Source organism: Psittacula echo (assembly GCF_963264785.1).
Source record: "Psittacula echo genome assembly, chromosome: Z".
NCBI classification, from domain to species: domain Eukaryota; kingdom Metazoa; phylum Chordata; class Aves; order Psittaciformes; family Psittacidae; genus Psittacula; species Psittacula echo.
In genome coordinates, this window is record NC_137742.1 from 84,011,025 (window position 1) to 84,027,951 (window position 16,927).

The following is a 16,927-nucleotide window of genomic DNA, read 5'->3' on the forward strand; positions in this document are numbered from 1 at the left end:
AGTGTGTGGTACAGGCAGGGAGGCAGTGGCCACAGGGTTCAGGGCATGACCCAGCCAAGAGGCGATGGATGGAGGTGAATGCAGCTCCAACAGCAGTGAGAAAGATGTTGGGTAGCTGAGAAACACCCATTTTCCATTGGCAGTGTGCGGTGCAGAGCTACTGAGTGAGGCAGGGCTGGCCCCCTTCAAGGATGCATGGGTAGAAAAAATACAAAATCATGGTCTCTAGAAAACATTGATTCTTGCACAATAGAAAATAGATCTGCCTGATTCTAGGAAGCAATTTGGTTTTCACTGTCTAGTGCTGCCTGTTTCCCCCCAGTGCAGGAGGGCGATGCTGGCAGCTGTGCACACGCTCAGGGGCTGGGGTGCCGGGGAATGCCGTGAGAAGGTTTGCTCCTGCCCCACGACTGCATGCAGGCCATGGTCAGGCCTTCTTGGTGGCATCATGGTGCTCCTGCCGCAGCGCTCGTGGCAGCTTGGGGTTGATGAAAAACCCCTTCAGGAACAAGTCTCGCACAAAATAGGGCAGGTAGCGGTGTATGAAATACATGAGCCCAAGGCCCTGCCCTGGGTAATAGCGCACGGCTGGATTGGCTGCCAGGAGCCCATCCGTGATGCTGTTCACTACTGCACTGAGGTCCTCCACTGCCACCTTCATGAACTGGATGAACTGGCGGTTGATCTCTTCCACGTAGTCCTCTCCGTAGGCCTGCAGCAGCTCCTGGGGTAGGCTGGCTACTAACTGCTTCTTCTGCAGGTTCCAGAAGGCAGGGTCACATGTTGTCCCTGCAAGAATGAAGACCCCCTGTGAGTTGTGTGGCCCCTCCAGCTGGAACCCTGGCAGAGATCTGCCATGGCGGAAGCACCATGGTGGCTGCTGGTACCCCAGGACTGGAAAAGAGGTCTCAGACCCTGCCTGATGTAGGAACAATGCTGCCATAAATGTGACTGAGCTTGTTCAGCCATCATTGGTGGCAGGGGATCACAGAAATGACAGACTGGTCTGGGTTTGGAAGGGACCTTAAGGCTCATCCAGCTCCAGCCCCCTGCCATGGGAAGGGACACGTTCCATTAGACCAGGTTGCTTCAAGCCCCGTCCAACCTGGCCTTGAACACTGCCAGGGATGGGGCAGCCGCAGCTTCTCTGGGCAACTTGTGCCAGGGCCTCAGCACCCTCATGGGGTGCTAACTTCTGCCTAAGATCTCATCTCAGTGTCCCCTCTGTCAGGTTAAAGCCATTCCCCCTTGTCCTGTCCCTGCAAGCCCTTGCCCAAAGATCCTTTCCAGGTTTCTTGTAGGAGCCCTTTAAGTATTGAAAGACTGTTACAAGGTCTTCCCAAAGCTGCCTTCTCTAGGCTGAACAAGCCCAGGTCTCAGCATGTCTTCTCTTCCTGATCTTCAGGATCTGCAGGCAGAGCTTGCTCCTGACTGTGCTTCTCACCAACCAGAGCCCAAATGCCACAGGGGCTGGGGCTGCTCAGAATCTGCATCTGGCAGCATCTTCTGCCATTGCTACATCTTCTGCCTCCCAGAGGTACCTGCCCTTTACCTGCAGGCACAGGCAGCCAGTGGGCACCCTCCCTCTTACCTGTCTTGTAGTAGCCTGGTAGGACAAGGCTCACTTTGATGCCCCAGGGCTGGAGCTCGCTGCGGAAGGTGTCCATGAGCAGGCTGAGTGCTGCTTTCGAGGCCCCATAGGCTGCCAGGCAGGGGAAGGGCATGTCACCTTGTAGGAGCAAGAGGAGGAGTGAGCGGGCTCACTGAGCAGGCAGCTGCCTGCATGTCTGAGGCACAGGCAGAGACCGGGAGGGCTTCAACAGGGCTGCACTCCCACCCACTGCACACGGAAAGGGCTTTGATTTTGTTTCACTGAGAAAGTAGCTGGAATTTGGTTTAAATTAATGTGTTTTAACCAGAGGGAGGAAAAACTGGAGGAGGGGAAGCTGGTTTTCCCTCCCTGGGCCAGCCTACGCTTGGGGTTGTTACCCCCATGGAGGCAATGTGGGAGGCAATCCTGATGTGGGGGCTGGGCTGACATTGCCTGCACTGCTGTCCCCAGGGTGCACACACAGTCCTGTGAGTTGTGTGGGTGCCTGCTGTGGAGCTCAGCAATGCCACTCACCCACCCCAGGGTGCTGAGTGCCAGTTGGATGCAGCTGGCACTGGGGTCTTGGGGTGCCAGGGGTCTGGCGGGCCAGGCAGAAGGCAGCTGCTCACCTGCAGGGCTGCTCACGGTGACGATGCGGCCACCGGCGGAGCGCAGCAGGGGCAGGAGCCCCTTTGTGAGCTCCAGTGAGCCGAAGAAGTTCACCTCCATGCAGGTGCGAAACTTGCCCAATGGTGAGAGCTCGGCGTCGGCGATGGTGTCGTTGAAGCCAGCATTGTTTACCAGGCCCCAGAGCCCTGCAGGGATGGGATACTTGAAGAGGTGACCCAAACGGGGGACCCCCCCACCTGGGGATCCCCACTGGTCCCCAGCTCATGGTGGTCCTGCAGGGGAATCATGGGGTGCCACAGGACAAGTCCCATTAGCAGAGGCTGTCATGGATGCCCACAGGACTGCAGCCCATGGTGGGGGACACGTGGAGGTTTGGCACTGCCTGAGGTCCTGGGGAACTGCATAGTGTCCCTGTGGTGTGGCAAGGGCTCCTACCTGTGCTGTGGGTGTGTGTCTGGATGTGCTGCAGGACACGCTGGATGTCCTCTGGCTTGGTGAGGTCCATCTGCAGCAGTGTCAGCCTTGAGGAGCAGCTCCTGTGCAGCTCCTGGGCACCAGGTCCCTGCGGGTCCAGCACACTGGCAAATACCTGGAAGCCCATGGCATCCAAGTGCCGTGCCGTCGCCTGCCCAAAGCCAGAGTCACAGCCTGCAAGAGCCAAAAGGAGCCCAGCAGTACATCCTGTCTCCATGCCTAGGGACCCCAAGCTCTGCCTCTCCATACACAGGGACCAAATCCCATCCCCAGCATTGTTCCCCCATCTTACAACCACCCTGGCTTATCACCCAGCTCCCAGCCTTGCTCTGGAGCATTTGCAGGTCAGAGTTGCTGTTTTCTCTCTTTCACACGAGAGGAAGAAAACACCCTTATCTGCAACCCTGTCACCCTGAGCACCTCTCTGACGCAAGCTGCAGATACATGGAGGCACCAGGACAGCCCAGAGCCCTGCAGTGGTGTGGGGTAAGCACCACACAGCCTCCAAATCTCCACGGGCATCACTCAGAGTTGGCACAAGGCTCCGTGGGAGTTGCTGCCTTTCTCTGAATGCTTTTCACCTCCCAGAAATGGTGGCCAAGAGGCACAGCACACCCTTTCCCAGCTGGGGTGCCAAGGGGATTAAAGAAGGGGGTAAAAAAGAGGAATCCTGATCTGCTCCTGCCACCCCACATCGTTCAAGGGAGCATCCAACTAGGATGTCTCATGCCGGAGAGCACTGGTGCTGCTGTGCCTGATCCCAGCCTCATCTCCTACATCTCAGCTCAAGCAGATGACAGTGTCACCCCCAAAGCTACTGGGGTGGCTGGAGGACAGTCCAGACAGGAGGAGGGTGTGTGGGGCCAGTGGCCAGGGTGGAGCGCCTGCGATGCAAACAAACAGCAGCAGCAAGGTACAGCCTGTTCTGCTTCCCAGCCACATTAACCATTAACAGGGGAGCACTGCAGGGACAGCCCCATAGTTCCTGCACCCTCCTGCCTGGCACCCTTGTGTGCTCCTTAGTCACCCCTGAGAAACAGCCCCATCAGCCACCTGGAGCCACCCTGGGATGGACACAACAGTGGCTCTGGGCACTGCCACCTACTTTGCAGGACCCAGACCCCTCCTAGCACCCATCTCACCAGATCCAGGGTGGGCACAAGGACCGGCTGCCCCCTCAGCTCCCCATTCCTGCATCCCCAGCCTGGGATCTGAGTACTGCCAGCTCCAGCTCTTGGGGTGCCAGTTAAGCTGTCCTCAGCTCAGAACTGAATTTATTGCTGCATCAGAAACCCATAATAAAGCCCATGGCCAGAGACCAGAGTGGTGACACACACCAGAGGTGCTCAGGTGGCAGTAAGGGCTACAGGGACCTCCCTTTTCCACCCAGCACCCATCATAGGTGCATGCCAGGCTAGCTCAGCATCACCCCAGCATCATCACTCCTGGCTCCATCCTTTGTGCCACAGGGGATGCAGAAGGTGCTGCTGATGCAGGACATCCACTTCTCCCCTCCCAGGGAACAGGTCGTGCTGCCAGCAGCCAGCCAGATAAGGTGCTTTTCTCCTTTCCCATCAGGGCAGGAGAAAACTGCAATAAAGATAAGGTTTAAAAATAAAAGTGCTGGTGGCCATGGCCTCAACAGTTACTTGCTTTGCTCCCACCCCAGCCAGCAACAAAAGCTTCCAGTCCAACCATGAAGCTCCCAATCACCTCCCAAACCTCAAAACACCAGGAAGCATCCCAAAAACCTCAGAGAGACAAGTCTGCCGGCTTGTTTCAGGCAACCCTAGCTTGGAGGCAACAAACAGACCAGCATGCTGCCTGAGCCAGGCAGGGCTTGTTTTGCCTTAGAGCAGCAGGGCCATCACAGGGTTTGTTTCGGAAGTTCTAATTTATTCACACACACACAAAAACCCATCCCGGGATGCTGGCGGGAAGCCCAGGGCTGGGAGGGTGAGGATGCTCTGGAGTTATTTAAGGTCTCTGCTTCCCAGGCGCCGCACTCAGGCATGGCCAAGAGTGCAGGGAGGGACAATGAACCCCCTGGGGACCACAGCACGTGGCCCTGAAGCTCGCCCAGGGCCACGCTCACTTCTTGTAGCTACCAGCACACGAGCCTCCGAGAGCACTGGAGCCGGACAGTCTGTGCAGCCTCCAAGGATGCTGCATCATGAGGAGATGCCGGTGCCAGCCCCAGTTCCCAGCTTCCCAACCCGTTTTGCATCCATGCCGGTGGGAGGGACCGTGGCCGGACCAAGAGCAAGAGAAGCCCAGAACAGGGAGCGCAGTGAAGGAGGGTGGGTGTCTTGAAGCCCCCATCTCATCCCCCCACCGGCTCCGGGCCAGCACCAGAGGTTTCTGCTGCAACAGAGCACAATTCTCAGTTGCAGAATCTAGCACAGTGGGGGCAAATGCCTGTTCCAGGGGCTGACTGGAAGCTCCAGCCCCTGCAGCAGCTTCCCCAGGAGCAGGGCACGCCAGCCTCCACAGGAATTGTGGCACGATAAACCCCAGCTCTACCTATTTTGAGCAAGCAAGAAGGCTTGGGCTCCAGCATTGCTGATGGGTGCTCTCCCACCTGCACCGAAGACTGACCATGCAGCACCATGCACCACTGCTCAGAGATGCCCCTTGATGGTGAAAGCGAAGTCATGGAGGGGCTGTGCTGTGCCAGCCCAGCAGCTCCCATCCAGCCTTGGGCTGTGGTGGAGGTGCTGCCCTGGCTGGACTCACGCACCCGCTGAGGTCCCAGTTCGGTGTGGACGCAGCTCTTTCAGGTGAGTCAGGCACATGGCTTTCTGCTGTCTCAGGTCTTTGCCCTGCTCCTACCGCCAAAACAAAGGCCACCACAGAGAGACATGTGCTCAAAATCAATGCTGCTCTTTGCTGAGTGGAGCCGAGATGGGTGATAATGTGGATACTGCCCAGGAGCTGCTAAAGCCCAACCACTCCCCTGCTCCTGTGCCCATCCTTGGGGATGGAGGGCTATTGGGACACATCTACAGCACTCACCTCCGTGCAAGGCACAAGCAGCTTCCCCACCTGAGCTGTGAGCCATGAATCTTCATCCCTGAGCCACAAGCATAACATCCTCAAGCCATGAACCTCACCCCTGGGCATCCTCATCTCTGTATGAATTACAACAAGCTGTACATCCTCATCCCTGAGCCATGCATAGTGGGTGAGGATCAGCACAGACCTGGCAAACCCACAGCGGCTGGAAGTGCAGCCTGGGTGAAGCAGTCCCATATGCCTGTGAAGCTGCCCTGGTGGGTGCCTGGGTGCAGCGACAGCTTCCCAGAAACTGCTCCATCCATGTTTGGATCCCAGTGCAGAACCTGGGGAGGGTTTGCCCCAGGATTGAGCACCTGATAGAGCACCCAGGTTAGCCCTGGCAGCCCCAAGGGGCTGCTCCTGAGGCACTCAGCAAATGCAGACAGTGGGGTGGCTTTGGGACACCCCTTGAGTATGCTCCATCGCCACCAAGCCCAGAGGCAGCCGGGTGCTTGCCAGCCACTGCTCCCCAAACCCCAGGACAACGATTCCACCTCCCACACAGAGCTTTTGGACTGCGTGTCCCACCACCTTGTCCAAAACACATTGCCAAGATGAAGCTGTCATCACTGTCACCAGCCTCACAGCCTGGGGATGGCGCTGGGCTCAAGGACACCATCAGCCGGAGGGGAGCTGGGGCTCCAAGGTTGAGAGGATTAACACACTCAGCTGCTTGTTTCCATAGGCTCGAGCTCAAATCCTGCCTGGGATGCCAAGCAAAACACAGCCTCCTGGCCCCGGCAGGATCCACCACCACCACCTCAGATCCAGCTCCTCCAGCACGGGTTGGGTTTGAATGCAGCCACACCATGGGGAGACCCATCTGGGGACATGAGCAGGTGCAGCAAGGACTAATCTTGGCTCCATCCGTGTGGATGAGGAAGCCCAGGGTGAGGGTGCACTGAGCAGGGATGGCACGAGTGGGGTGGGGATGGTGCCAGCAGTGGGGATGTGGCTTCCCAAAAGAGACATGGGCAGGGCCGGTCCATCTGGAATAAAAGCACCCAGCGAAAGCCCATGTGTGCAGGGCAGGGCCCTGCTGCCAACACCTCCCGGATGCTGGGCACATTTGGAGCAGGGAGCGATAAAGAGGTGATGTCAGGCCTGGGTGAGAGGGAACAAATTCTTGGCAGGGTGCTGTGGAGGGAGGGGACAGCAGGAGCACCCACAGCAGCTGAGCCACCACCACACTGCCCGGCCACCATCACCTGCACCCGAGGTTCCCATCCCACCCGTGCCATCACCATCAACAGGAAACCACAGCCCAGCCAGTGGCTGGCATCGTGGTGTCCCTGTTCCTTCCTCCTGGAGCTCCCCAGGCAGATGGAGCTGGGGAGGTGGCAGCAACCCCAGTGCTGCTGCTGGTCCTTGGCACCTGGTTTCAGGAAGTCACAAGCCTAATTAAATGAAATTTAACACAGGGAGGTGCCTTCAGTGATGATCCAAATCCTTGGTGATGGGACAACAGCCAAGCCCCCACCCAAGCTGTCCCACCATGAGGGGGCAGGGGCCAGGCAGCCCCCTGAGGGAGGCTGATGGACCAAGGCAGAAGGCAGAGCTGGGGATGCCCATCACCAGGGGGTATATGGATGACCAGATCCCCTCCCTGCACCACGGACAATGGCCAGATGGTATGAATTACAACGGATTAGCTGAGTGGTTCTGAAGCCTCACACACCATCACCTCCACCCGGGGCGAGATCTTGCACTTAAGAAAACACAGAGAAGGGGGAAAATCTGATTTTCTGCCTAGACAACCCGGAGCAGCCAGGCAGAGATGACAAGGAGCCCAAGCCTGGTGCGTATGCACCCACAGCTCCTGAATTAAAGCCCATTTCTCAGGAGCAGGCACTGGTGCATCATTATTGGGGGCCCAATAAGAGCAGTGTGAGATAAACCAGTGTTGGAAGCCACAGCCCTCCCCTGTCACTGAAAGCCACCCAGATGCTTTATCCTCCTCCTGAAAGCTGTGAGCAGCAGATGCTGCCTGCAACTGATGGGGCTAACAAAGCCAGGAGCTTATACATGGCACAGCCAAGACAGAAACAAGCCCAGCCACCTTCTCCTGCACAAGGCCTGTGCCTGGTGAGATGCTCAAGGAGGTCAGGATCCATCCAAGAGCTTGCAGCCAGGCTTTAAGCTTGGCACCCAGACCTGCTAAGCGCAGTCTAAGCGCTTGCACCAGCAAAGTGCAGATGCAAAAGCACCAGTCTTCCTCAGATGCAGGAGCAGGAGGCACAGGACAGCTTAGGAGATGACCTGGACTGGTAGCGATGGTGCTGCTGGTGAGAACCAGCCCAAGGCTCACAAACAGGCAGGTGAGGAAGTGCTCCTCCTCCCAGCACCACGGCAGGGTTTCACAGAAAAAGGGCACAGGAATTTCCTAGAAGCAGCCGCTCAATGCATCCCAGAGCCAGGCAGCATCTTCCAGCTCCCACCGAGAGGAAATCTTCTCATAGACAAGAATTTGAGCTTTCCATGGGCAGGCATGATCCGGAGAAGATGACAGCGCCTGGGCAAAGGCACAGCCAACAGAGCTAATCTGGGAGGGAGGGATGGAGGGATGGAGGGATGTGTGCCTGAGAAGAGGAAGTTGTGAAAAGCTGCAGTGATAATTGGGTTAATAATCACCTTCAGAGGGAACATGGTGAACCAGGAACACAGAGCTGGTGAGCCGCAAAAGACATCCATCAGCAAGAGCTGTCACTGGGAAGGATACCCGTGGCCCAGGGATGGCTCAACTGGATCAGTGCTGAGAAGCCAGTGCCAGTAACACATCCTGGGCTCTTGGAGAGGCAGGCTGGGAAGATGGAAATCTCCATGGGCCATGGCTGGGATTCAGTGCTGAAGATGCTCCTGGGGAGCAAGGTGGTGGCAGCAAAGCTATACCTGGGTCACCTGCTGGGAGCATCCCTGGGATGCAAAAAGGCTCCCCAGAGACCCCAGCCAAGTCCCATATCCATCTCTACCATGCAGTAACTCATCAGGCCCCAGAAGCCAGCAAGAAGAGGCAGAAGGTCTGCCACAGGCAGAGCAAAGCCATCCACAAGCAGCAGAAGGGAAGACCAGCTCCCCTACATGGATCACCATGAGCCACCACCACCCCAGGACATCTGAAACAAGGTATTTCTAGCACAGGACCAGGAGAACCTCTGGCCATATGGTATGTCAGGTCAGCCACGGAAGAGCCTTGAAGTACACAGGGTGCCACTCCAGCCACTACATTGTGATGGTGACAAGCCACAGGAGTCTGGGACAGGCAGTATCAGCAGGGACAAAGCCCAAAGCTGTGGCTCCAGACCAAGGCCAAGGGATCACGATGTTAAGCAGCACTATGACAAAGCTAACGTGGTTTCAATGAAGCCGTGTCAGTTCACGGGTATTTTGGTGATCTAATTTTGTAAGGTGCCATCTCGTCACTCCCCTTGTCACAAGAATAAACTGCCACCATATGCCACAAGCCCAGGCAAGCAGAACGGGTGCAAGCCCTGCCCATCCCCACAACACAACAGGCTCTGCAGTTGTACCAACTCTATTTTCTCTTGCAGCTTCCACATCCATGTGGAGCTCAGGTTTGGGGGAGAGTTGTTTTGGGGTTAACAAAAACACTTGGGAGCAAAACACTCAAGTGAGCACCAACTGAGCACCAGCCGGGACGGCTTTTGAAATACATTGAGCTCTTTAGGCCCCCAGGCTGAGCTGTACCCTCATGACCACCTCAAACCACACCAGCCCTTTCTGTACCTGGTTTAAGTTGTCCCCTTCTTACCCCCAACCTGCAGCTCCCACCAACTCATCAGTTTGAGTATCACAAGCCTGTTTTGGTGCATTCTGCCAAAATATATGAAGGTGGCCTCCAGGCTGATGTGCTTGGACACAATCATGTTGGCCCAGGCTGACGAGCAATGCACACGGCAGCACCTATGTGTGCCCTTTGGTTTGGAACAGCACAGGCAGAGCCCAGCATATCAGCTGAAGGGAGGACAGAAGTCACCACGGGATGGCTGCACACCCCAGGTTAGAGCTTGTCCCTGCCTGGTAACTGGGACCCTGGAGAGGAGCAAGCATCGAGCACAGTGTCATTGGACAAGGGGCACAAGAAGCAGATGTGCATGGTGTGATGTTTATGCCAAACTGGAGTACAGCCACCACAGTGGAGAAACAGGGTAGTGAGGGATCATAGATCTGCTGAAGGGTATGTCTGGTGGAAGCTGAGAGACCCTGCACAAGATCACCACCACCAGAAGGCAATGAGAAAGGCTTGAAACAAGAAGCCAGGCATTTAAAGCCTCTGTAGAAGGCACAAGGGCAGGTACCTCCTCCAGGACCTCGGCTTACAGCCGTCCCTCCCCAGCCTGCCCGGCCAGCACCCACCATCTGGCTCCCCAGGGTCAACCCCAACAAGAGGCTGCACCGCCGCAAAGCCTGTAAAGCCAAAAACTGCTTTTCAAGATTACAGCCTCAGAGCCAGCAAATCCCGGGACAGCAGCATGTGGGAGCCAGCTTCCAATGGGGAAGTCGATAAAGCTCAGGGGCTGGCAGCTCTCCAGTGCAGAAAGAAGCAGAAGTGATACGTTGCATGTGAAAGTATGCACAGGCTGAGACAGAACAACAGTGACTGGAGGCAGCGCATGTACCACAGCAGCTGGGGGAACTAGACAAGGAGGTAACAGATATATGCTGGGCAAGGTTAAGGAAAGCCTCACGTAATACCTATAGGAACACACTGACAGCATGAAGGCAACAGTCCTGGTCGTTTTCCACCTTGCAGGCTCCATAGCAGTATCTCAGATCTGAGATGGCAGGAAGGACATCAGGAGGTGAAGAGCTGTGAAAGCCCTACAGCCTTTCCTCCTGCACAGGTCATCTGGGCAAGCTGAGGTCCCCCAGCTGGGGTTTTGGAACAGCACTGAAAGACCACCATGGGGAGAAGGTAAATGCTCGCCAGGCTTGGCAGAGGCACCTTGAAGACCCCCCCCCAATTCCAGCCCTGCTCAAGCAAAATCCTTTGTGGGCAAGTCCACCATCCCTGTGCTACCAGTAGTAAAAGCAGCACAGCTCTTGTGTAACCAGATCCTGGCTTGAGGGGAGCTAGACTCAACAGTAGGTAACACAATCCCAGACCTCATTAAAGATATGCTGCTCATTGGATAGAGGGCAGCCACTGCCTCCATTCCTCTTCTCCCGAAGCATCCGTTCCCATCTGACAATCTCATTTCTGCAGGGAAGTCTCTGCTTTGTTGCTCTCATGTCCCTGCATAACCCCGAGTGCTAATCAAGCCAGCTTGGGTTTCTCTCCCAATTCTGGTCTCCCACAGTGTGCAGCTTCTATGTGCTTTTCCTCCTCATCAGCTGTGTTTATCATTTTTTCGTGGTTAGCAGTGCTAAAAACCCATCCCAACAGGTCTGTGTCATTAGTGGACTTCAAAAGTGCTCATTTAATAGATAAGCAAGGACAAGCTGAGTGGGTATATCGACATCTCTGCGGTGAGCAGGGGCAGGTATCAAGTTCTGAAGAAACCTACTGAGGGGAAGAAGAATCCTAAAACCATAGAGAGCTGCTGACAAAGTTGGAGGTGGAGGGATGAGTTTCAGCCCTGCAATGAGTGGCAAAGAGAGCAGGTTTCCTGCTCTGCTCCCAGAAACCAGCAGTAAAATCCCTCACTAGAGTTACGTGCTTTTTTTTCCCCATACTTTAAATACACAAGGGATTGCTTGTACATCAGGGTTGCAGTTTGGGTGTTTGGCTGTTTGGTCTTGGTCCTGTCCTCCCTGCTCTCAGCTTGGAGAGCAGTTGTCTCTGCTGTTAATTTTTAATAGATCCTGGAAAAACCAGAGCAATTCCAGAGAACAAGCTGATGTTCAGCCTGCACTTCGCCTGGGGAAAGGCTCTGGGTACCTCTGAGCTGGCTCATCAGCTCCAGAAGCAGAGAAGAAGCTGTCTATGAAGAACTACAGTGTCCTTGCATAAAGCTTAACTCATTGTGAGGCTGCTGGCAGGCTCAGCACCAAATGCAGGCTTGGAGCATGCCATGCCAGTGCACCAGCCACATCCATTCTGGAGCCAGCCTGGGATACTCAACAGCCCCAAAGTCTCAACCCCCAACATCTCTCTATCACCCAGTTTAGCTGGAAAACAGGTCTAAGAGACACCACCCCAGTCCAGGCAGGGGTGATGCTGCTCTTTCACAGGGGAAAGTGATTCACCTTCGCAGCAGAACAGCAAGAGTCCCAACATCTGGATTGAATCACTGTTCTGCCGCAGTCACCAGATGCTTCCACATCTGGGGAGTCCATGGGAAACATTGAAGATCCGCTTGACTATGATCAAGTTGCAAAACCTCTGTTAACCTTGAACATGATCTGAAGCTCTGACCCATTTCAGATTGCTAATGGGGCATGCAATTGTAACAAGAGAGTCCGACCAGGAAAGCCACTTTTCCCCTGGAGCGAGGAAGAAGAAGAAAGAAAAACTTGGAAGGGTCAGTGCTGGGGCAGCCTGACCCACCATCCAGCTTTGTTCACAGAGATGATTTATCAGGGAGAGCACAGATGCCTCCTGCTCCATATGCTATACCTGTGGAGCTACAAGGATGCGAGACCCAAATTACCTCCCTGAGGCAGCCATCTGGTGGCTGTGGATTGTTTCAGAGCTGTGTAATTCAGGTGCAGCTGTCATAGACAGAGCTTTCAACTTTCAGAGCACTACTTTCAACTGCTCATCCAAGCTGAAGCATAAGAACCAATGCTTTACACACAACTCATGTCAGTGTCAGCTCAGCACCTCCCTCCAAGGCTGCTCTCAGACCATCACCCTTGCACAGGCTGCAGAGGCTGGACTGCTTTTTATGTTGATTCCCAATAGGAAGGGGATAGGGGACATAGGAGATACAAGCAGCACCCCTCCTTTTCGCTCACACAGCTCAGAGGACTCCAACACACCTGAGAACACCCAAAAATACCCTTTTGAGCTTCAGGAAGGGGCTTGCACACACAGAAGCCATCTGTCTGATGCTCTGAACAAGGTTGCTTGCAGTGAGCCCCTGGCACATGGTGCCAATCACCAACATCAGCACCCCAGCGTGCCCAAACCACACAGCACTGGTGAGGGATGCCAGCTACCTTGCAGCTTGCTGCTGCTGCCTGTAACCAGCCTGCCCATGCCACAGGCATGCTGGGATCCCCGAAGCTTAGCCAAAGCCTATGCTAGACCTTGGGCTCGACTTAGAGGCATATTTGGGCTCACAGGCAGGGTCAGGACAGCATAGAGATTGCTGCTGTCTCCTTCCCAGGATCTCCACTCCCTTCCTCATCCAGCCCATCCTCCTAGGGCTGACCTCTCCCAACCTGCTCTGCACAGGAGGGCATTCTCCTCCCCACTGCAAACAGCTGTGACCTCCCCATGGAAGGCAGAATTAACACTTGCCTCACTTCCTGCCCCCAGCCAGCCCACATACAGGCCATCAAATGCTTTCAGAGAAGCTGGACCATCAGGATGCAGAGCAAAAGCCCCAAGGTCACAGCCATGGATCAACACAGCACCACGGAGACTAGTAGCTACCTACATTGCTAGCCCAAGGGTTGCACAGTGGGAGACCACAGCATTCCTTGCTCCTTTCAGGCAAGCTGTCCATCCCAGCTCCAGCCAAACTCCAGCCTCCTGTGCAACACCTAAAGTGCAAACTTGCAACATGAGGGGAATGCCACAACTTTCCAGTCCTGCTGCCACTACACATCTCTGCCACTTTCCCATCAAGCCACACATTTTTCCTTCAGCCCTTCCCATGAACTAATTGTTGATTAGGCAGCAATGTCCAGATCAGGACATATGGCTGGAGCATGACATGCAGAGCTCAGCTTGGGGTTGTTCCCAGGGAGGCTGGAAGAATGGGCAGCTGGAAGAGCTGGGGCACCTCAACAACAGCACCTCAGCCATGTTCCCTTGCTCCACCAAACCTGTGCAACTCCCTGCTGCAGGATTAAGCCAGTGGCCAAGAAATGTATATAAAAGGAAGCGATGCCCAAAGCTCTCTGGGCTGGGACCTGCACTGCTCCATGGCAGGGATTGGGAGGGGATTTTGTTGCATTTTCCAGTGTCCAGCATGACACTTAGCATTGCAGAAACCCTGTCCCTGACCTTACACACCTTCACTGATGTCCAGCAGCCCTGGCACGCAACTCCATGCTTCTCCCTGTCAAAGATCTTGCTCCTGCACTGATCCTCCCTGGCTGCTACCACAGGAGATACCAGCAGCGACTCAATAGCCAGTTGCCAGGAGGGGTCCCAGATTAATCTGCAAAGGACTCGGGCTAATTACTTTGCAGATGCTACAGCTAGGGATGCCATCCTGGCCAGAGCAGCCCTTGCATCTGCCCCTGGGCAGGCACCTGCTGGAGCAGTGATGATCCCGCACCACAGCCTGCACCTACAACCTGTAAAACCACAAAATATTCACAGCCGAGAGCAAATGCGGCAGAGGTGTCACCTCAACGCACCAGGGCAAGAACACCTTGTTCCAGACACTGACTCACTAATTATACAGGCAGTGCCACCGAGCCAGGGCTGGCTAAACCCGGTGTGCCACAGGGCACCTGCAAGCACATGGCTGTCAGGTACGTCCTCCCCAGGCAGCCCTGCCCTGCTGAGGCTTTGACCTTCACTCAGTTGAATCATCCATTTATCCACTGCCTTGTTCATCTGAGCTTCCTCCTCCAGAAAGGCCTCCCTCTGCTTCTCACCAACACCGCAGAGCCCTCTGAGTCGGATGGAGCATTCAGCTCTCTCCTTCTGAAAAACTCCCCACTATAAGACCCAACTATCTAAGAAGCACGCAGCCTCCCTTGTCCAACTTGTGGTTTCCAAACCATCCTCACCAGGATGCAGGCTCCTGTCCTTGGGAGTGCCACCAAGGTCGTGTCCACAAGTTTCCCTTTGCTCTGCATTCATGCGGAGCCAGCAGCACTTTCCCAGCTCACCAGCAGCAACAACCACCCTGGCTTCAGGGCTTCCTCCTCACCCATCATCTCAAAGCACAGCACCTGCTGACCCCAGCCTACCTTCATCATCCTCCAGCCCCACTGCCAGGAGAAAGGAATGCAGAAAACCCTTGTATACCAAGCTACCCTAAAAAGATTTAGCCATCAGGGCAGAGGTGTGCATAGCCTAGGCTGGGAGCACAGCACATCTCCTGCAGAGCCACCTTCCCCACGGAAGAGGTCTGTGCCAGGCAGCCCAAAGAGGTGATCAGAGTGGAGCAGCACTTCCCAAGCATGCTCCTGCAAAGACAGAGAACAGCCTCCCTTTTCCCTGGAAGCTCCTGGGAGGGAGCTCTGGGTGAACAGTGGTGCTCAGCCCTGGGCTCTGTTGTAGCCTCTGGAGATACTATACAAGAAGCTTTCTAAGAACAAGCATGGCTCCGGAGGGGAGGAGAGGACAGCCCTTGGGCCAGCCAAGGTGTTCACAAACCAGCTGCCCGGCTCTGCGCCAAGCCCACCACATGTCCCATCCCATCTCCCAGCTTCCAGAGGAAGCAGCTCCCGGCAGCGTGGTGACCGCTTGAGCGGTGGAGCTGCTTCAGGGTCCAACGCAGCTCCCTGAAACCTCCTTGCTTTAGGACGGGGGCAAGAGAAGGGACATCCTGGACAGTTCTGCTTGGACGTGGAGGAGGAGGAGTGATGCGCGGCTGAGCCGCTCCTCCCGCGGGGTGACAGCCAGGCGGGACACCGCAGCCAGCACCATGCAGGTGCCCGCCGTGCGTCCAGCTCCCAGCCGCGGCCGTCGGGGCGTCGAGACCGCGTGTCCCCGCACTCACCTGTGACCAGGACGGCTCTGCCCGCGGCCGGCAGCAGCCTGCGGGGCGCTGCCCGCCACAGCAGCAGCCCGGCGGCAGCGGCGGCTAGGGCGAGCCCCAGGGGCAGCGGCAGGCAGGCGCGGCACAGGCTCTGCAGCGCGGCCAGCAGCGCCAGCGGCAGCACCAGACCCCGGCTCGGCCCCAGCGCCCGCCGCGCCGCCCGCAGCGCCAGGCTGCCGGCCAGCGCCGCCCACAGTGCGCCGTACGCCCAACGCTCCAGCCCCGGCTCCATCCCGGGCCCCGGCCCCGCCGCTGCCACCGCGGCCGGCCCCGCCGCGCCCGTTTATAACCGCCCGGGCGGGGGGAAAGGGGCGGGGCCGGCAGCCACATCGCCAATGGGAGACGGGAGGGTCCTCGCCGGGGCACTGGCACACCGGGACATCGGAAAGGGATACCGGAGCCGGCACCGCAGGAGCACGGCGGGACAACTCGGCTCGGGACACTGTGCCACCTCGATAGGCTCAGCTCGGACCAGCCCTGCTCAGGACTTGATGCCTCCCAGGTAGGGACAGCTGAGCTTGGCTTGGCTCGGCTTGCCTCGCCTCAGCACAGCTTGGGGCATCATGCCATCTCGGTAGGCATGGCTCAGCTCGGCTCAGCTCAGCACAGCATGGGACGTTGTGCCACGTCGGTAGGGTGTAGCTCAGCTCGGCTCACCTCAGCATGGCTCAGCTTGAGATACTGTGCCACCTAGGCAGGCATAACTCAGTTCAGCTCTCTTCAGCTCGGCTCACAACATGATGCCCCTCCAGGCAGGCACAGCTCTGCTCAGCTTGGCTTGGCTCAGCACCCCTCTGGATATTGTGCTACCTAGTACAATTCATCTTGGCTCAGCTTGGTTCAGCTCAGCTCAGGATATGATGCTGTGCAGGTAGACATAGTTCAGCTCGGTTCAGCACAGCTCAGGACATCATGCCACCTACAACATGGCTCAGCTCAGTTCAAGATGGCTCAGGGCATGATGCCACTTAGGTGGGCACAGCTCAGCTCAGCAAGGCACAATTTAGCTCAACATGGCATGATTTAGCTTGGCTTAGCGTGGCTCAGCATGATTCAGTTGAGCACAGCTCAGGACATCATACCATCTATAGCCTGGCTCAGCTCAGCATGGCTTAGGACATCATGCCGCATAGATGGGCATGGCTCAGCTCAGCATGGCTCAGCTCAGTGCAGCTTGGCTCAGCTCAGCACGGCTCAGGACATCATGTCATCTAAGTAGGTACAGCTCAACTGGGCTCAGTTCAACACTGCATGGCTCGGCTCAGCTCGGTTCAGCATGGTTTGAGATGTCATGCCACCTCAGCACAGCTCAGCTTGGCTCAGT

The 16,927-nt window shown here is 56.3% G+C and overlaps 1 protein-coding gene across 1 annotated transcript; it reads right to left on the minus strand.

Moving 5' to 3' along the window:
• Nucleotides 1-427: 427 nt before the first annotated feature.
• HSD11B2 (hydroxysteroid 11-beta dehydrogenase 2) lies at nucleotides 428-15,835 on the minus strand (the record flags this gene model as incomplete). Its single annotated transcript, XM_080638259.1, has 5 exons — nucleotides 428-789; nucleotides 1,592-1,729; nucleotides 2,221-2,406; nucleotides 2,657-2,869; nucleotides 15,565-15,835. The coding sequence occupies 5 exons, from the start codon at nucleotides 15,833-15,835 to the stop codon at nucleotides 428-430; spliced, it is 1,170 nt and encodes a 389-aa protein (XP_080494385.1).
• Between the last annotated feature and the right edge of the window lie 1,092 nt (nucleotides 15,836-16,927).